We start from the raw sequence: 21,978 nt of genomic DNA, 5'->3' as shown, positions 1-21,978 counted from the left end.
AATTGGACATTCCTAATCTGGCCATTTTTCTTTGAGCCACAAGCCTAGTTTTGCGTTGCTCCTGTGTTTCGTCCTGGTGTTGTTTTTTTCTTTTTTTTTTATAGAAGACAGTGTAACAGAGGACAGACACTACATTTATATATATATATATATATATATATATATATATATATATATATATATATATATATATATATGTATATATATATATATATATATATATATATATATATATATATATATATATATATATATACATCTATATATCTATATATATAAAAATAAGTTGTCTGTGGATCTGTGGATCGTGGATCAGGTGACGTCACCTGAAAAAACTGGATCAGGTGACGTCAAAACTGAAAAAACTAAAAAAAGGCAAAAACTACAAAAAAAAACTGAAAACTAATAAAAAAAGTAAAAAAGCTAAAAAACTAAAAAAACTAAAAAAACTAAAAAAAGGTAAAAAACTAAAAAAAAATAAAAAATAAATAAAAAATAAAAAAAAGGAAAAAACTGAAAAATAAGCTAAAATAAAGGTAAAAACCAATAAAAAACTAAAAAGAAAAAAAGGAAAAAACAAAAAAAAAAATTTCATCTAAAAAACTAAAAAAAACTAAAAAAGGTAAAAACTAAAAGAACTAAAAAAGAAAAAAATAAATGACGACACTCAAAGAGCAAGCGACCAGGACAAAAGGAATGTTCGATTAGCAATCAACAAAGCACCGGGACACAGGGAGTATAAATGACGACCAGGACATAAGTAAAAAAAAAAACTAACAAAACTAAAAAGAAGGTAAAAACTACAAAAAAACTAAAAAGAAAAAAAACTAAAAACTAATAAAAAAACAAAAAAATCTAAAAATCTAAATAAACTAAAAAAGAAAAAAAAAGGAAAAAAATAAAGGAGAAAAACAAAACTAAAAAACGAATGTATATACAGACCGGGACACCGGGATACAAATGACGACCGGGACACAGGGAATATAAATGACGACCGGGACACAGGGACACAACTACAACGGGGACACCGGGGGAAACAGGGGGATATAAATGACGACCGGGACACCGGGACAGGGAATGGTCGATTAGCAATCACCATCAACAAAGCTCAAGGGCAATCATTAGAATCATGAGGTATAGATCTGAATACAGATTGTTTTCCCATGGACCATTATATGTTGCATGTTCAAGAGTCGGTAAACCTGACAATCTATTTGGATCAGGTGACGTCACCTGAAAAAACTGGATCAGGTGACGTCAAAACTGAAAAAACTAAAAACAGGCAAAAACTGCAAAAAAAACTAAAAACTAATAAAAAAAATAAAAAAGCTAAAAAACTAAAAAAACTAAAAAAAGGCAAAAACTACAAAAAAAAACTAAAAACTAATAAAAAAGCTAAAAAACTAAAAAAACTAAAAAAAGGCAAAAACTACAAAAAAAACTAAAAACTAATAAAAAGAATAAAAAAGCTAAAAAACTAAAAAAACTAAAAAAACTAAAAAAAGGTAAAAAACTAAAAAAACTAACTACAAAAAAAACTAAAAACTAATAGAAAAAATAAAAAAGCTAAAAAACTAAAAAAACTAAAAAAAGGCAAAAACTACAAAAAACACTAAAAACTAATAAAAAAAGCTAAAAAACTAAAAAAACTAAAAAAAGGCAAAAACTACAAAAAAAAACTAAAAACTAATAAAAAAAATAAAAAAGCTAAAAAACTAAAAAAAACTAAAAAAACTAAAAAAAGGTAAAAAACTAAAAAAAACTAAAAAAAAGGAAAAAACTGAAAAATAAGCTAAAATAAAGGTAAAAACCAATAAAAAACTAAAAAAAAAAACTGAAAAAACTAAAAAAAGGCAAAAACTACAAAAAAAACTAAAAACTAATAAAAAAAAGTAAAAAAGCTAAAAAACTAAAAAAACTAAAAAAGGTAAAAAACTAAAAAAAATAAAAAATAAAAAAAACTAAAAAAAAGGAAAAAACTGAAAAATAAGCTAAAATAAAGGTAAAAAACAATAAAAAACGAAAAAGAAAAAAAGGAAAAAACTAAAAAAAAATTTCATCTAAAAAACTAAAAAAAAACTAAAAAAGGTAAAAACTAAAAGAACTAAAAAAGAAAAAAATAAATGACGACACTCAAAGAGAAAGCGACCAGGACAAAAGGAATGTTCGATTAGCAATCAACAAAGCACCGGGACACAGGGAGTATAAATGACGACCAGGACATAAGTGAAAAAAAAACTAACAAAACTAAAAAGAAGGTAAAAACTACAAAAAAACTAAAAAGAAAAAAAAACTAAAAACTAATAAAAAAACTAAAAAATCTAAAAATCTAAATAAACTAAAAAAGAAAAAAAAGGAAAAAAATAAAGGAGAAAAACAAAACTAAAAAACGAATGTATATACAGACCGGGACACCGGGATACAAATGACGACCGGGACACAGAGAATATAAATGACGACCGGGACACAGGGACACAACTACAACGGGGACACCGGGGGAAACAGGGGGATATAAATGACGACCGGGACACCGGGGCAGGGAATGGTCGATTAGCAATCACCATCAACAAAGCTCAAGGGCAATCATTAGAATCATGAGGTATAGATCTGAATACAGATTGTTTTCCCATGGACCATTATATGTTGCATGTTCAAGAGTCGGTAAACCTGACAATCTATTTATATGCAAAGACAATGGGACAGCAAAGAATGTTGTATATTCGCAAGTTTTACGTAGTTAAAACCATATATATATATATATATATATATATATATATATATATATATATATATATATATATATATATATATATATATATATATATATATATATATATATATATCTATATTCACAGGTGGGACATAGGGACACAACTACGATGGCGCGTAACTATTATGGCGCGTAACGACTTACGCGCGCGGGGGGGCTTGGGGGGGGGCGCGAAGCGCCCCCACCAACTAGGTGTTGGGGTGGCGCGAAGCGCCACCCCAACAGCTAGTATCTTATATATATATAAAAATAAGTTGTCTGTCTGTCTGTCTGTGGATCAGGTGACGTCATTTTTCTGTGTCGGCTGACGTCATGAAATTAGTTGTCGTCATTTTTGCTTTGACGGTGACGTCATTCAAGATATTTAAGAAATATGTTCACGTACAAATCTATTAATGTTTAAGTTTAAAATGACTGATGAACTTACAATGGCAAAAGCCGATGAAGATGCTCAAAGAGTCTATGCCAAAAAACTTGCTGCTGATAGAGAAAGTCAGAAAAGAAAGCGTGCCGAGGAATCAAAAGAACAGCAAGGAAACACGCTTGAGGCTAAAGAACGCAAAACCGCGCAGTTAGATGAAGATCCACCTGGACAGCGAGAGTCAAAACATATCGAAACTGAAAATGATAGCGATGATGATTGGGTTTGGGATTTTGACTTGGGTAAGGTCATCAATGCCTACCAGATTTTAGTTAAAAAAACAAAGGTTCGGCGATATGTATTTCATAGTGAAGCTGAAAAATAAAGAAGAAAAAGAAAACTGAAAAAGAAAAAATGTAAAAAACTAAAAAATACTAAAAAGAAAAAACACTCAAAGAGAAATTACAGACCGGGACACAAATGACGACCGGGACAGAGGGAATATAAATAACGACCGGGACACTCAAAGAGAAATTACAGACTGGGATACAGGGACACAAATGACGACCGGGACACAGGTATTTAAGAATATCGTTCAAAGACAAACTTTTTAATTGTAAGAACACCGTTGAAAGAGAAATTTCTAATTGTAAAATGACTGAAGAACCTACAATGGCAACGGTACCACCATCGAAGTAGATAACCAGTGGGTTGTTCCATATTCCCCATTATTATCAAAAACATTTAATGCACACATAAAATCTTTCAGGGTTTCCACCACACGTGCTACAACTAAAAATAGGCGTACCAATAATACTTTTAAGAAATATCAACCCACCAAAGCTTTGCAATGGCACGCGACTTGCCGTAAAAAAAAACAATGGAAAACCTAATAGAGGCCACAATCTTGACAGGGCCTTTTGAGGGTGAGGCTGTTCTTATTCCTCGCATTTCCATGATTCCAACAGATCTGCCTTTTCAATTTAAAAGATTGCAATTCCCAATTCGATTAGCATTTGCAATCACCATTAACAAAGCTCAAGGTCAATCATTAGAAAAATGTGGTATATATCTTAATACTGATTTTTTTCCCATGGACAATTGTACGTTGCATGTTCGAGGGTCGGTAAACCTGACAATCTATTTATATGCAGCGACAATTGGACAGCGAAGAATGTTGTATATTCGCAAGTTTTACGCAGTTAATTTGTATTGTATCTATCTATCTATCTATCTATATAAAAACGAGTTGTGTGTATGCATGTTTGTTTGTTTGTAAAAAAGAGCGTTTGCATATGACGTCATTATTAGTACATACGGCTTTGTATATGCACAGACAATGGGAAAGCCAAGAATGTTGTATATTCGCAATTTTTACGTAGTTTAACTCCTGCAGACGAAATGAATGCTTGCCTGAAAATTCTAATTTATGGGCACACGTAAAAATATTAAAATTAACTACAAATATGCGTGTCCGATTGCAAAACGATGACTCTGGTCAAACATTTTCAGATCAATTGCTGGCAATTGGAAACGGAAAGCTCCCAGTAGTTGGAAAGCCAAAAATGTTGTATATTCGCAATTTTTACGTAGTTTGAAACACATATATATAAATCTATCTATATTCACAGGTGTGACACAGGGACACAACTACAATGGCGCGTAACTAATATGGCGCGTAACGACTTACGCGCGCGGGGGGGCTTGGGGGGCGCGAAGCGCCCCACCAACTAGGTGTTGGGGTGCTAGGTGTACAGCTAGTATATATATAAAAATAAGTTGTCTGTCTGTGGATCTGTGGATCAGGTGACGTCATGTTTCTGTGTCGGCTGACGTCATGAAATTAGTTGTCGTCATTTTTGCTTTGACGGTGACGTCATTAGACCGAGACAGAGGGAATATAAGTGACGACCGGGAACCTCAAAGAGAAATTACAGACTGGGACACCCGGACACAAATCACGACCGGGACACAGGGAATATAAATGACGACCGGGACACAGGGACACAACTACAACGGGGACGCCGGGGGCACAGGCGGGATATATAAATGACGACCGGGACACAGGGATTGTTCGAATAGAAATTACAGACCAGGACACCGGGACACAAATGACGACCGGGAAACAGGGAATATAAATGACGACCGGGACACTCAAAGAGAAATTACAAACTGGGACACCGGGACACAAATGACGACCGGGACACAGGGAATATAAATGACGACCGGGACACAGGGACACATCATTAGAATAATGAGGTATAGATCTGAATACGGATTGTTTTTCCCAGGGACAATTATATGTTGCATGTTCAAGAGTCAGTAAACCTGACAATCTATTTATATGCACAGACAATGGGACAGTGAAGAATGTTGTATATTCGCATGTTTTACGTAGTTAAAAACATATATTTATATCTATCTCTATTCACAGGTGGGACACAGGGACACAACTACAATGGCGCGTAACGACTTACGCGCGCGGGGGGGCTTGGGGGGGCGCAAAGCGCCCCACCAACTAGGTGTTGGGGTGGCGCGAAGCGCCACCCCAACAGCTAGTATATATATATATATATATATATATATATATATATATATATATATATATATATATATATATATATATATATATATATATATATATATATATATATATATATATATATATATATATATATATATATATAATGTTTAACTTTAAAATGTCTGATGAACTTACAATGGCAACGGCCGAGGAAGATGCTCAAAGAGTCTATGCCAAAAAACTTGCTGCTGATAGGGAAAGTCAGAAAAGAAAGCGTGCCGAGGAATCAAAAGAACAGCAAGGAAACAGGCTTGAGGCTGATAGAGAAAGAAAGAACAGAAAGCGTGCCGAGGAACTACCAGAGCAACGCGAAAGCAGACTTGCTGCTAAAAGAGAAAGTGAAAAAAGAAGGCGTGCCGAGGAACTACCAGAGCACCATGAAACCAGACGTGCTGCTAAAAGAGAAAGTGAAAAAAGAAGGCGTGCCGAGGAATCACAAGAACAGCAAGAAATCAGGCTTGCTTCTGATAGAGAAAGTAAGAAAAGAAAGCGTGCCGAGGAATCACAAGAACAGCAAGAAATCAGGCTTGCTGCTGATAGAGAAAGTAAGAAAAGAAAGCGTGCCGAGGACTCAGAGCAACCTAAAAGTTATCGCCTGGCATTCAGGTACAACCCAGTCGATGATTATAGCTTGAGTAGATGTGTTCAAATCGGGACCATGTCTAAAATTTGTCCCTATTGCAAGGCCTTGAAATTCAATGGTGAAACAATGGGAATGTGTTGCGCCTCAGGAAAAGTTAAACTTCCTCTATTGGCTGCACCACCAGAGCCATTGAAGACTTTCCTTACTGGAACAACGTCAGAATCTAAGCGTTTTTTGTCACAAATCAGAAAATATAACTCATGTTTCCAAATGACGTCGTTTGGAGCCCAAATCGAAAATCCAGATCAATTTACGTCTACTTTCAAAGTAAAAGGGCAAATTTATCATAGAGCAGGGTCCCTTCTACCATTCTCAGGCGAGAATCATAAATTTTTACTATTGTACTTCATCAGTGATAGAAATTCTGAATTGAGTGCACGTTGCGAAATTTCTCCCAACGTTGAAAGGACAATCGTTTTTCAATTGCAACATCTTTTCCACGAAAATAATAATTTAGTGCGTCTGTTCAAAACAGCCATCGATTTGATGCCTACTGATACGCATAAAATTGTTATTTCCGCTGACAAAACGCCTCCTGGCCAACATGTGCGTAGATACAATGCTCCAACTATCGACGAAGTGGCAATCGTTATGGTCGGTGATCAGTTTTTACCTCGAGATATTATTCTTCATAAGCGAAACGCTCAGTTGTTAAGAATTGCTGAAACTCATCGATGCTACGATGCCCTACAATATCCTGTCATTTTTTGGGATGGAGCCGACGGCTATCACTTTAATATTAAATTGATGAATCCAGCCACTAACAAAGAAATGAATAAGAAATGCAGTGGAATGCATTATTATTCCTATAGACTAATGATTCGGCAGGATGAAGAAAATTATATTTTAAAATGCCGTGATTTGTTTCACCAATTCGTCGTTTATATGTATGCTAAAATTGAATCAGAACGTTTGCTATATATCCGCCTGAATCAGACCAAGCTCCGCTCTGAACAATACATTCATTTGCGAGATGCAGTTATAAATGACAGTAATACCACAAACGTTGGAAGATTAACAATTTTACCTTCGTCATATGCTGGCAGTCCCCGTCATATGCATGAATATGCTCAAGATGCTATTGCGTATGTTCGTCTCTATGGTCGTCCAGATTTATTTATTACATTTACATGTAATCAATCTTGGGACGAGATACTGCAGCTTTTACTTCAAGGACAATCGGCGGTTCATAGACATGACATTACGGCCCGTGTCTTCCGGCAAAAGTTGAAATCACTGATAAACTACATAGTAAAACTTGAAGTGTTTGGGTCAGTGCGATGCTGGATGTACTCAGTAAATTGGCAAAAAGAGGTTTGCCACACGCACATATACTAATCTGGCTACATAAAAAAATTACTTCGAACGAAATTTATGATGTGATTTCCGCAGAAATACCTGATGAAAATGTCGATAAGGGGTTACATGATATTATTGTAAAAAATATGATACATAGACCTTGCGGTGCATTGAACGAAAATTCACCATACATGGCCAAAGGAAGGTGCACAAAACAATATCCTCGACTTTTAATATCCAACACAATTACTGGCAATGATGGTTACCCAAAATATAGAAGAAGATCCACTGAAGATGGCGGTAAAACAGCATAACTGCATCAATGACGCGTGCGAAACGTCAACCCCAAGTCAAATTCGTGCATTGTTTGGCATCATTTTAACAACTTGCTCTCCATCAGCTCCTACAGAGTTATGGGAAAAATATAAGTCAAAAATGTCCGAAGATGTACTCCATCGAAAACAGTTAGAGACGTCAGATATGACTTTTGATTTTACATCAGAAATTTAACTACACTTTAGTTATTATAGAAGATTTGTGCGTACGTATGGCAAACAAACCTCTTCAGGATTTGGGAATGCCTTCACCTAACCGTATCGCTGCTGTTTCGACATGTGTAGAATTGGATCGTGAACAAAGTTACAGTACGATTGATCTATTGTCGTGTGCACAAAATAACATTTCCAAGTTAACGTCGGAACAAAAAGACATTTATGATACGATAATGTATTTTGTCGAAAACAACGTTGGAGAAATTTTCTTTTTGGATGCGCCAGGAGGTACTTGTAAAACGTTTGTGATAAAACTGATTCTGGCATCAATTCGATCAAAAAATGATATAGCGTTGGCAATTGCGTCGTCCGGAATAGCCGCAACATTGCTACCTGGTGGAAGAACTGCTCATTCCGCTTTGAAATTGCCTCTGAATTTGCATTCTACAGAAACACCCACGTGCAATATTTCAAAATCATCTGGGATGGGTTCGCATTCTACAGAAACTCCCACGTGCAATATTTCCGAATCATCTGGGATGGGTAAAGTATTGCAGCAATGCAAACTTATTATTTGGGATGAGTGCTATATATCCGCCTGAATCAGACCAAGCTCCGCTCTGAACAATACATTCATTTGCGAGATGCAGTTATAAATGACGGTAATACCACAAACGTTGGAAGATTAACAATTTTACCTTCGTCATATGCTGGCAGTCCCCGTTCTATGCATGAATATGCTCAAGATGCTATTGCGTATGTTCGTATCTATGGTCGTCCAGATTAATTTATTACATTTACATGTATTCAATCTTGGGACGAGATACTGCAGCTTTTACTTCAAGGACAATCGGCGGTTCATAGACATGACATTACGGCCCGTGTCTTCCGGCAAAAGTTGAAATCACTGATAAACTACATAGTAAAACTTGAAGTGTTTGGGTCAGTGCGATGCTGGATGTACTCAGTGGAATGGCAAAAACGAGGTTTGCCACACGCACATATACTAATCTGGCCACATAAAAAAATTACTTCGAATGAAATTGATGATGTGATTTCCGCTGAAATACCTGATGAAAATGTCGATAAGGGGTTACATGATATTATTGTAAAAAATATGATACATGGACCTTGCGGTGCACTGAACGAAAATTCACCATGCATGGTCAAAGGAAGGTGCACAAAGCAATATCCTCGACTTTTAGTATCCAACACAATTACTGGCAATGATGGTTACCCACAATATAGAAGAAGATCTACTGAAGATGGCGGTAAAACAGCAATAATAAAGAAGCGTAACGGTACCACCATCGAAGTAGATAACCAGTGGGTTGTTCCATATTCCCCATTATTATCAAAAACATTTAATGCACACATAAAGGTTGAGTACTGTAGCTCCGTAAAGGCAATCAAATACATATGTAAATACGTCAACAAAGGCAGTGACATGGCAGTTTTTGGCTTGCAGTCCGAAATCAAAGATATCGACGAAATCGTACAATATCAGGCTGGAAGATACATAAGCAGTGATGAAGCTTTTTGGCGAATTCTTTCATTTCCGATACATGAACGTAGTCAAGCTGTTGTTCACTTAGCGGTACATTTACAGAATGGTCAACGTGTTTATTTCTCGGAAACCAACGTGCAACAAAGAGCCCTGAATCCACCGGATATAAAGTTAACCTTCTTTTCGCTTTGCAAAAATGATTCTTTTGCAAAAAAAACTGCTGCATACTGAAGTGCCTTCGTATTACACGTGGAATACTAAAAATAAAGTATTTGAACGTCGAAAACAGGGTAAGTCAGTCGACGGCCAACCTACCATCTTCAAAGATACCACGATAGGAAGACTCTACACCGTTCACCCCAATCAACATGAATGCTTCTTTCTACGCCTGCTTTTGGTGAATGTACCCGGTCTGACATCCTTTGAGTATTTGAGAACTGTAAACGGTACTATACATTACACTTACCGTAGTGCATGCCAAGCTCTGAATTTATTGGAGAATGACCAACACTGGGATAACTGCATCAATGACGCGTGCGAAACGTCAACCCCAAGTCAAATTCGTGCATTGTTTGGCATCATTTTAACAACTTGCTCTCCATCAGCTCCTACAGAGTTATGGGAAAAATATAAGTCAAAAATGTCCGAAGATATACTCCATCGAAAACAGTTAGATACGTCAGATATGACTTTTGATTTTACATCAGAAATTTATAACTACACTTTAGTTGTTATAGAAGATTTGTGCGTACGTATGGCAAACAAACCTCTTCAGGATTTGGGAATGCCTTCACCTAACCGTATCGCTGCTGTTTCGACATGTGCAGAATTGGATCGTGAACAAAGTTACAGTACGAGTGATCTATTGTCGTATGTACAAAATAACATTTCCAAGTTAACGTCGGAACAAAAAGACATTTATGATACGATAATGCATTGTGTCGATAACAACGTTGGAGAAATTTTCTTTTTGGATGCGCCAGGAGGTACTGGTAAAACGTTTGTGATAAAACTGATTCTGGCATCAATTCGATCAAAAAATGATATAGCGTTGGCAATTGCGTCGTCCGGAATAGCCGCAACATTGCTGCCTGGTGGAAGAACTGCTCATTCCGCTTTGAAATTGCCTCTGAATTTGCATTCTACAGAAACTCCCACGTGCAATATTTCCAAATCATCTGGGATGGGTAAAGTATTGCAGCAATGCAAACTTATTATTTGGGATGAGTGCACAATGGCACACAAAAAATCGCTCGAAGCTCTGGATCAATGCTTGAAAGATTTGAGAGGGAAGTCGAAACCCTTTGGCAGCACATTAATATTGCTTGTGGGAGATTTCAGGCAAACATTACCTATAATACCTAGATCAACTCCTGCAGACGAAATGAATGCTTGCCTGAAAAATTCTAATTTATGGGCACACGTAAAAATATTAAAATTAACAACAAATATGCGTGTCCGATTGCAAAACGATGACTCTGGTCAAACATTTTCAGATCAGTTGCTGGCAATTGGAAACGGAAAGCTCCCAGTAGACTCAATTTCAGGACGTATACAACTACCTGCTGATTTCTGTAATTTAGTGACGTCCAAAAATGAATTGATTGAAAAAGTATTTCCGAATATTCTAAAAAATTATAAAAATAATAAATGGCTAAGTGAAAGAGCGATTCTCGCACCCAAAAATATAGACGTCCACGAAATCAACAATATTGTTTTGACCAAGATTCGAGACCAGGCAGTCCTTTACAAGTCAGTCGACACAGTTTTGGAACCAAACAAAACTAAAAAAAAAAAAATAAAAAAAAAACTAAACCGGGACACAGGGACACAACTACATCGGGGACGCCGGGGGCACAGGCGGGATATATAAATGACGACCGGGACACAGGGATTGTTCGAATAGAAATTACAGACCGGGACACAGGGAATATAAATGACGACCGGGACACTCAAAGAGAAATTACAAACTGGGATACCGGGACACAAATGACGACCGGGACACAGGGAATATAAATGACGACCGGGACACAGGGACACATCATTAGAATAATGAGGCATAGATCTGAATACGGATTGTTTTTCCCGTGGACAATTATATGTTGCATGTTCAAGAGTCAGTAAACCTGACAATCTATTTATATGCACAGACAATGGGACAGCGAAGAATGTTGTATATTTGCATGTTAACATATATATATATATATATATATATATATATATATATATATATATATATATATATATATATATATATATATATATATATACATAAAACACATATATATATATATATATATATATATATATATATATATATATATATATATATATATATATATTCACAGGTGGGACACAGGGACACAACTACAATGGCGCGTAACGACTTACACGCGCGGGGGGGCTTGGGGGGCGCTAAGCGCCCCCCCCCCCCAACAGCTAGTAATATATAATATATATAAATAGATTGTGATGTGTGTCCCAAAAAAGAATAAGGACCCTCAATCTTGTGACTCTTATCGTCCAATTACAGTGTCTTCAATTATTGCCAAATTATTTGAAAAAATTCTTCTTTCAAAATTTCCAATAGGTATGATCATGGAGATCATCAGTTTGTTTTTCGTGTGGGTATTGGTATTGGGAATGCATATTCAGTTTTCGTGTCTATTTTGGAGAGGTATGAGAGAATGAAGAAACCTTTATTTGTTTTTGCAATAGATACTTCTAAAGTGTTTGATTCGATCCTACACTCCCAAGCTATTTTAGCACTTTTGAGGAGTGGGGTAAACCTATTCATTTATGCCTCCCTGTGGTAATAGTATCAAAACTCGTCTATACGCGTCCACGTCGAAAATCTTTATAGCAACCGAATTTCTGTGTATCTCGGAGCAAAACAAGGCTCAGTGTTAAGTCTTGCAATATTTAACAATGTCATCCGCTGCGCAACCCACTGAATGTTGCATTTTCCTATCGAGCTATCCATTTACGCAAGTCGTCTTTCATATGCAGATGACATTCTTCTGCTGTCTGTTAATTTGCAAGCACTGCAGGCTGCTGTGAACAGCCTTTATGTGGGGTTGTTTGACATTGGGCTGTCAGTTGCTTCTGCTAAAACTGAATTTCTTGTTTTTGGTTTTCATCACCCTCCCAGTTCAAAAATTCAGGTTGGTCCTGATTAAATTTTTCCTAGTGCGTCTCTTAAGTACCTTGAACTTGCATTCGGGACTTTGATTCAGCCAACAAGGTCGCTAACAATAAATGTTTTGAGAGAGAAGCCAAAAATTCCTATGGACGGTTTTCTCGAGTCAAAGGTCAATTTTACAAAAAAAAAACGCTTGATTGGCTTTATAACTCGTTTATAACTCCCCCATGTATTTTTCCGGTGCCATTATGGAAGTTTTTTATCACGTCAGAACGTCAATGAATTTGCTCTGTCTTTTTCAAATTTTGTAAGTTTTCTTCTTGTTTCTATTTGGTCCTGTAACAATTATATCTCTAAATGTTGCAAAGTTTTTGAGATATTTGATAAGATTCATGTTTTAGAAGGCAGATTCAGACAGCGGAGTCAGTCGTAGATTTTCTGTTGGGGTGTATTAATCGGTGTATTTTTTAGTGTTTGTGATGATGAGGGTTTTTGTTATATATATTTCTTTTTCCATTAAAACGAAAAACGGGTTTTGGTAAACCCACCATACAAAAAAAGGAAAAGACGGAGGAATAAACAAAAGAAAAAAAACATAAAAAAAAGAATAAATACACACTAAGTGCGAAGATAAACACTTAAAAAACACAGCAAATATATCTTAACTACTGGGCCAGTACCAACGAACAAGGATGGTTTAACTTCGTCAAACGGGAATTATAAGCACGAATTTCTTTTTCAACAGCTCTAATGGGCTCAGCAATGCTGAATTTTCTAACGAGATAAGAGTTGCGGGTCCAAGGATGAAAACCTAAAAGATATTTTGCGAACCGGAAGAAAACTGAACAAATTTTGGCTTTTCAGATTTTTTGAGAATTTTCCAAACAGTGATATGTACAGATAGTGTGGTAGAGCGACAGAGTTGAAAAGTTTCGAAAAAAGACAGCAGTTGGAGCGTAACTTTTTTTTCACAACAGAAGCATATGATAACTCAATTCTATGTTCCATTTGAGCAATTAATAGGTGTCGCGTGTGCATAATTGACGAACCAATGGGAAGACCGAGGTAGGTGATATGATCTACCTGCCTAATCCTACTATTTCTGAGAGGAATATTCCCAGGTGACACTTGCTTCCAATTGAAGAATGCAATTTCGGACTTTTCAGCATTGAATCAAAGACCTAGTTTTGTACATTCAGATTTTAGTGTTGCGAAAGTCTCGCTAACTCGCTGGATAGTGCTGCTCAAATTCAGAATGTCGTCTGCATAACATACAAGAGATAAATCAAGACTGGCAAAGATGAAAGATTTGGCACCTTTTTCGACGTTGACAAAAATATCAGGGGTTGGAGCGTAGACTTGAGAGCCGTCAGCTTTAGATAATGGAAGAAGGATAAGGCGAACTTTAAGACGAGAATACATGTCTCGAAGGGCCCTGATATATGAAGGGCTCACTCCGTGTTTTGCTTTATGGAGTAGCATAGTGGCATGAATAATAGAATCGAACGCTTTACGAACATCGTACCTGGCTAATACGAGGGTTTCACCTGATGTATCAGCATTGATCAATGCGTTCGCGACAACCGATAAACTTACTTACTTAACTTAAGTAAGTAAACGTCTTAAAGTTTGCCTTATCCTTCTTCCATTATCTAAAGCTGACGGCTCTCAAGTCTACGCTCCAACCCCTGATATTTTTGTCCATCCTCGCGGGACGTTTTGGGGCCACTTCTTTTGACAGGGCGTGAACTAGGGCTCGGTACGTTGTTCTATCGTGTGCAGTTCGAGTCAACTCAACGATGCGCTTTCGGTCAAAGTTTTCAATCCACCTCTTGCTAGGTCTTCCTCGTGGTCGAGATCCGTCTATGGTTCCTTCGAGGGAGATTTTTGGTAGACGGTCGTAGTCCATTCTCTTGACATGGCCGAGCCGTCGCAGTTGTTGTCGTTTGATTTTATTTAGGATTGTGTCGGGGGACTTCAGCCGTCTTCGCACCTCCTCATTGGTCACATGTTCAGTGTAGGTGATTCTTGCAATGCGACGGAGACATCTCATCTCGAATGCCAGTAGGTTGCGCTCATTTTCGATCTTCAAGGTCCAGGTCTCACACCCATATATAGCAATTGGCACAATCAGGCTGTTGAAAAGTTGAACTTTCAGCTGGTTCGACAGGATTCGGCATTTCCAGATATGTGTGAGCCTTTTAAAACTGGAGCTAGCAAGAGCTAGGCGGCGTTTCATGTCGGAGGTGTGACAATTGTCCGCTGTGAGGAGACTGCCCAGGTAGACGAATTGGTCGACCGTTTCAACTGGCTGACCGTCAATCATTATGGAAGGAGTAGCTGCTTGTTTTTGGCGTGACGTGACCATAACTTTCGTTTTTTTGGCGTTAATTTGCATCCCAAAATGTTTTGTGGCTTCGTTGAGATAGTCTGCTTGTCTTTGGAGATCAGCGGCCGTTGTAGAGAGCTGGTCGATGACGTCAGCATAGGCGAGCTATTTTACTAAGACTCCACCTATTTTGGCTCCATGTTCGTCTGGTATCAGTGACAGTATGGCATGAAGAAACAGGTTGAACAGGTGGGGCGACAGAATATATCCTTGCAAAACTCCCGAGGATGTTGAGAATTCATCAGAGAGTCCATCAGTGGTGAGTATCCGGCTTCTGGATTGGCTGTATATATTCTCAATAATCGTGACTATTTGGTCGGGGATACCGTAATGTCTTAGGATGTGCCACAGACCTTTCCTCCAGATTAAATCGAAGGCTTGCTGAAAGTCAATAAAGAGATGATATAGGTCTCTGTTGAACTCGACAAAGCGTTCCATGAGCTGGCGAACGGTGAAGATTTGGTCAATTTGGTCAATTGGTCAGTGGCTGGAATCAAAATTGGTAAGGTGCATAGTATTTCGCGTTCAGAGGGTCAATGAACAGAACTTTGAAAAGCTTACAGAAGGTAGTAGCCACCGTTATAGGGCGAAAAGACGAACACTGGATGGCGAGTTTACCTTTCTTTGGAATTAGAATGAGATCTCCAATCGAGAAAGAAGAAGGTACAACTCCTTGGAAAACAATCATCTGCATCAAAAAAGCAATATGGTTTACCAGTTGCTCACTTCCATGTAGAATGTGAAGAGCGCTCACTTTATTGATGCCAGAAGATTTCTTACGTTTTATGCCCTGGATTGCTCGTTGTACAGAATCAACCGAAACAACAACATTGTCGGTAGGACAACTAGACAGAAGTTTACGCAGCTTATCTTCATATTAGGACTGTTAAGCGGCATCTGGCGGGGAGAATTCAGCGGAGAAGTACGAATTTCACTCGGAATTAGCAATATCTTGAGTAGATATGCGGGCGCTAGGAGGATCTCTTGATACATTTTTCCAGAAGGAAGGTTGGGATAGAGAAGCTTGCTGAGACGTCTCTTCAACTATCTGGTTCGTTTGGATAGATAGTTCTCTTGCAAACTTTCTTTTGGTAGAAAGACGAATGTCAGAAACCCATGCAGAGCGAGGACGGTCACGCTAGAGCCATAAATGGTACCAAAATTTGGAATTTCTTCAAGCCTCAACTGGGCTGGGATTACTGGACCAATGTTTTTTGACACCCCGAAGTATTAGTTTAAGAGGTATAGCAACTTTTTCTATGCATCGCAGGGCATGGCTAATTTTTGCAGGATATATATCAAGCAAAATCTGTACTTCATTTGCATCAGCTTGTGGATTTCTCATGAGCAGCTGAAACAGAACATAAATTTATGTAGGACAGAATTAGTAGCTGTTGTGAAAAGTTCACCTTGGATGTTTTTCCAATCCCTGTAGAATTGGGCCTGAGGCTGGTGTGGTTGTGGAGTGGGAGTAGACTGAGCAGAACGACAAGAAACAGATGCAGGTATTGGAAGGGGGTCTGATAGTTGAGAGTCAGTAACGACGTGAACAGGTGACACTAGAAGATTTGCAGAAGTCAAGGTTCGAAACGTGACTTGAATGGTGTGTGTAAGTGTAATCGAGATCTTACAGCCAGACCCTAATCCAATCGTCAAAAATACCAGACAAAATAGATGTTCGCAGTAACGAGGCATCAGTTAAATTACAGTCGAAATCCTCCTATAATAATACAACACTTATGTAACTGGCGAATTCTTGAAAGGCAAGACCCTAGTTTCTCACATGCAGAAGTAAATAAAAATTCCGGTCGGTCATTGAGGTAAACTGTACGGAGATAAACGTTTTCAATAACATGCTTTTCTACACGGACAGCAACAAAACATCACATGAATCAAAAATACACGACCGGCACGAGGTCCTAACAAGCATCGCAATACCACCCAAGGGGCGGCCCTTGGAATCGGATTGTTTAGTGGGCACCGAGTAAGAAAAATATTGTCAATTTTCTGAAGGCCAAAACTATGACTCGTCAATAAATCTTCTTGCAAGTACAATGCGTCCCAGTTCGAAAGCAAACCTTTTATCACAGGAAGTTTGACTCCACGAAAGTACATTTTGTGCAGTAGTAGAGAGATCTAAATCATACCGTAGGATTTGCTAGTTGACTATTGTTATCGGGACACTTTACACTGTAACAAGTATGTCTGGCAACTTTACATTCTAGACAAAACATTTTTTCCGAACACGGAGAGGCACTGTTAGAGGTGTGCTCGCATGATCCACAGCGAGAGCAGAGGGCCTGATAGGGCAGAGGGCATTGGGAGGCCAGATGCCCGGTTATATGACACGAGAACCAACGCTTTAGGAGATATACTAATGTTTTTGCGGACTCGACTCAAAGTAGATTTTGAACACTCAAGACTTTCTGCACTATCTTCGTCCTTTGTATGTTTCACACATCGGCTCTGAATATTCAGCTCCTAATTCGAAAACTCTTTAGCACTGATAATAGTACCCTGATCAAAAAAACTCACAGCTTTTCCGATAATTAGATTAATTTTCGTACCATCAAGCTTGGATCTGGTGACAAAGTTCAGCTACAGACTTAAAATAATCTTCCTATTTTGATCGGATATTACGCAATCTAAATATCATAATAGGTCACTACTCCTTTAGGGAGCAAGTCTTGCGACTTGCTGGTTCTGGACATTTACTAATGAATTTACGGTTCAATATAGGTATAAATTACCTTTGATAATGTCTTTTATCCTTGTAAAAATATCAACACAAGTAAGCTATGCACAACAATTATTCGTATAGATGACGTTCAATCTATAGATATGTATACGTTTTCTAGTTATTCGCCAAAGCAGTCTACAAGAAAGTTCTAGAGTGGGTCCAGAAGGGCTCCGTCATTTTGCCTCCAGAGAAGCCCGCGGGAAGATTCTTCCCATTATGCAAAATTTAGTGGCCAAATGGGAAGTCAGACAAGTATAAAGAATGAAAAAAGAAGGGATTTTGAAATATTTCACCTCTATTCCAAAACTCATGTAGAATAGATGGTGCAGAATATCATATAGGATTCATTTTAAAATTAACCGAGTCCTTTACCTGTAATGAGTTCTTACGAGTAATTAACTGCAGTCCGTATACCCTCATACAAATTCTGGAATTGGAATTTGATTTTTAGAATTATCAACTTGCTGAAAGTGATGAGAGACTTGAAATCCATGGCTAATTAGAGTAAAGCCAAGACAGAGGTTTATATTCTAATTCTATTCCTTTTAAATCTTATTTTCGTATTTTTAGGAGCTGAGGGTTAAGTTATCATAGTGGACTAAGATTAAGGTTAAAGAAATTAATTTGCTTGTTTATTTGAAATGAGTTCTGTTCATCTAAAATTTTCTTTGTTCTGGCTTGGAGTTTGATCAAAGCGAGTGGTTAGTATACCAACCTGTTAATGGTATAGTAAAATCCAATGCCTGAAAACTAAGTCTGTATCCTTTTGTAACCCTCTCCCTCCCCCTCCCCAAAAAACAATTCTGGATACGGCCCCTCTGAAAACCAGAAGGATTATCAGAAAAGTGTATGAGAGTTACCTCTAATAGTGGAATAAGTTTTAAGCATTAATCATTTAGGCAAAATCAAATTTTTTTTTGCAAAGATACACATATCCACTTGGTTGTTGTTGTTCAACAAAGACTTAACATTTTGTTTTGGCTTTTCTTTAAAAAGAGAAAAATACTATAGTACATTCTTGTAGGCTTTTTTTTCTTCTTTTTTTTAGCCAGTAGCAAAGTTGATTCGAAGTATCGAAATAAATATTTTATTTTCCAGAAACAAGCGTTGGTTGAAGTAGAGTATTTTACCTGTCCTTATAATGCGAAGCACATTGTCCCAATGCCTGAGTCACATATTCACCTGGCAAATTGCAGTGAGAAGGCAAGCAACACGATTCATATAACCCACTGTAAGTTGGACACGTTTTTCAAATAGCAGCTAAGAATCTCTGTTTTTTCGAAGTAGTTGAAGGCCTGAGAAATATACTATCAGGGGTAAATTACAGCACACATGATAATATCATGTGCACTAACAGCATAATGCCTATCAGATAGGCATTATGCTAGGTACAATAGGCTTTTTATAATCAGATTGACAAATTGCTAAAATAGTCTGTTTAAATACTGAGGTTTTGTGGATAAATTTATTAAAAGATGAAGTTTTGTGCTTTATTGAAATCAGGATTTTAAGATCAGCATGATTGGTGGCAAAATGTCAAATGATAGGCCCTCTGTCTCCAGGTGTGTTCTCTGTTTCCGATTTAGTTTTTACATATTTGGGAATCTCGGGAACTTGTGTGTTTGTTAAGTGTAATTTTGATCGAGTTGACCTGTGCTCTGTTTTATCTTGTATTGATAAGTCGTGTAATTTTGCAATTGTATCATCAGGGGTGAAGTGTAGGTTTAGAAATTGTTGTAAAAATTGTTCGTTTGTTTTTTCACAGGGGTGATCGTATCGACTCAGTGGTCCTAGAATGTCGCGAGAGGGCTCATTCTAACCAAAATTAAAAGTTCTAGTGCCCTTTTTAAGTGACTGAAAAAAATGGAGGGTACCTAGGCCCCCTCCAACGCTCATTTTTCCCCAAAGTCACCGGATCAAAATTCTGATATAGCCATTTTATTCACCATAGTCGAAAAACCTAATAACTATTTGTTTGGGGACGACTTCTCCCCCAGAGACTCCGTGGAAGGGGCTGCAAGTTACAAACTTCGACCGTTGTTTATTGTTTACGTATACTAATGGCTATTGGGAAGTGTACAGACGTTCTCAAGGGGATTTTTTTGGTTTGGGAGGAGAAGTTGAGGGGGATATTTGGGAGGATCTTTCCATGAAGGAATTTGTCATGGGGAAGAGAATTTCAATAAAGGGGGAGCAGGACTTGCCAGCATTATTTCAAAAAACAATGAAAAAATAAATATGAAAAGGTTTTTTCAACTGAAAGTAAGGAGCAGCATTGAAACTTAAAACGAACAGAAATTATTGCGCATATGAGGGGCTCACCTCCTCGCAACACCTTGCTCTTTACGCTAAAGTATTTTTAGTAATTTCAACTATTTGATCTACGGTCTTTGTGATTCAGGGGTCATCCTTAAGGAATTGGGACAAAGTTCAAGTTTTACTGTAAAGAGCGAGGTATTGACGAGGGGGTGAACCCCTCATATACGTAATAAAAACATACGAATATAGAAGTTCATTACGTAAGTTAATTCGTAAGTTACGTATATTTTTTACTAATGAAAACGTTCGTAAAAAATTAAAAGTTCTAGTTGCCTTTTAAGTGATCAAAAATTGGAGGGCAACTAGGCCTCCTCCCCCGCTCCTTTTTTTCTCAAAATCTTCCGATTAAAACTATGTGAAAGCCATTTAGCCAAAAAAAATAATATGCAAATTTCGTTTTAATTATTTATGTGCGGAGAGCCAAAATCAAAACATGCATTAATTCAAAAACGTTCAGAAATTAAATAAAAAAAACAAGTTTTTTTCAACTGAAAGTAAGGAGCGACATTAAAACTTAAAACGAACAGATATTACTCCGTATATGGAAGGGGATTTTCCTCCTCTACGCCCCGCTCTTTACGCTAAAGTTTTTTTACTGTTTTAAAAAGTCGAGTTAAGAGAAAGAGTTAAACTTTAGCGTAAAGAGCGGGGCGTTGAGGAGGAAAATCCCATTCCATGCACGGAGTAATTTCTGTTCGTTTTAAGTTTTAATGTCGCTCCTTACATTCAGTTAAAAAAAAAAAAATTATTTTTAGCACAAAGGTTGGTGCGCCTTTTTTTAAACTTCAATCATGCAAGTATTTTCTACCTACTCAATTGGAGGCCAAATTGGGGTTATTTCTCTCCAGCCGCTTCTTAGTTGAAAAGTTGTTAGGTTGCAGCTCGTTTGAGCCCAAATCATGCAAGTTTTTATAAATTAATATTGTTTGAGGCAAAATTTGAACGAAAGGATTTTTCTTCTGAATGGCCGGCATGTTGCACATTGTTTAAAGTGAAATTGCGCAAGTTTTTTTATTCTATAAACGTTTAAGCATAATCAAGGCCTATGATCCATCTAAAGCCCCCCCCCTCTTCCAGTGCTTTTTCTATTCCTGAGTTTTCCTTATTTTAGATAAATCAAGAAATTTATTTATCTAAGAAATCCCTGAAAAATTACAGTTAATGGAAATTAACGTTTTACATTTCATGTAGTTACGAACGTTAGTTATCGAGAGGATTTCAAAGAATCCAATTTTATCTTGGAGAAATTCGGGAAAGCCTCCAAAAACTCGGGGATAGTGGAAGAACTGGGCTCTTTGTACCTCCAACTTTCTAGCAGACTGGGGTGTTTGACTCATTTTTTTAGCTGGGATTGCATAACGATATTTAATCGGTAAGATTAGAGAACCAAAGCAGGCCATAGTCTCCTCTAATACATCACCAGCTTTTTTACCCAGAAGTTGTAATGTTGCACCTTGTTTGAACCGGAATCATGCAATATATTTTACTCTGTACAACTGGAGGACTGAAGTGGACCTTGAGGCCCTCTAAGTTTCTTGTCGAGCCCATAGCTACTCCAACGATCCCTTTCCTCATCCCACCAAATCTCTAGTTGAAAATTAGACATGTAGGACTTCATTTGGAGCAGATTCCCGCCAGGATGTTCAATCTATATTTATGGAGGCACATAGTGGGCCCTTGAGCTTTTTAATGCCCCCTCCCTCCTCCAAGTCCTTGGAACAGTTTACCATTCA

General features: G+C 37.4%; 1 protein-coding gene across 1 annotated transcript in view; it reads left to right on the top strand.

The window, feature by feature from the left end:
- The window catches only part of LOC136036284 (uncharacterized), a 39,363-nt gene that overhangs the window by 6,226 nt on the left and 11,159 nt on the right, over positions 1-21,978 (top strand). Inside the window, exon 2 of the mRNA XM_065718429.1 lies at positions 19,025-19,157. Within this exon, the coding sequence (XP_065574501.1) occupies positions 19,025-19,157 (133 nt within the window). The remainder of the gene's footprint in view (positions 1-19,024; positions 19,158-21,978) is intronic.

This window comes from Artemia franciscana, chromosome 15 (assembly GCF_032884065.1).
Source record: "Artemia franciscana chromosome 15, ASM3288406v1, whole genome shotgun sequence".
Taxonomy (NCBI): Eukaryota; Metazoa; Arthropoda; class Branchiopoda; order Anostraca; family Artemiidae; genus Artemia; species Artemia franciscana.
This window is presented reverse-complemented; position numbering and strand designations above follow the sequence as displayed.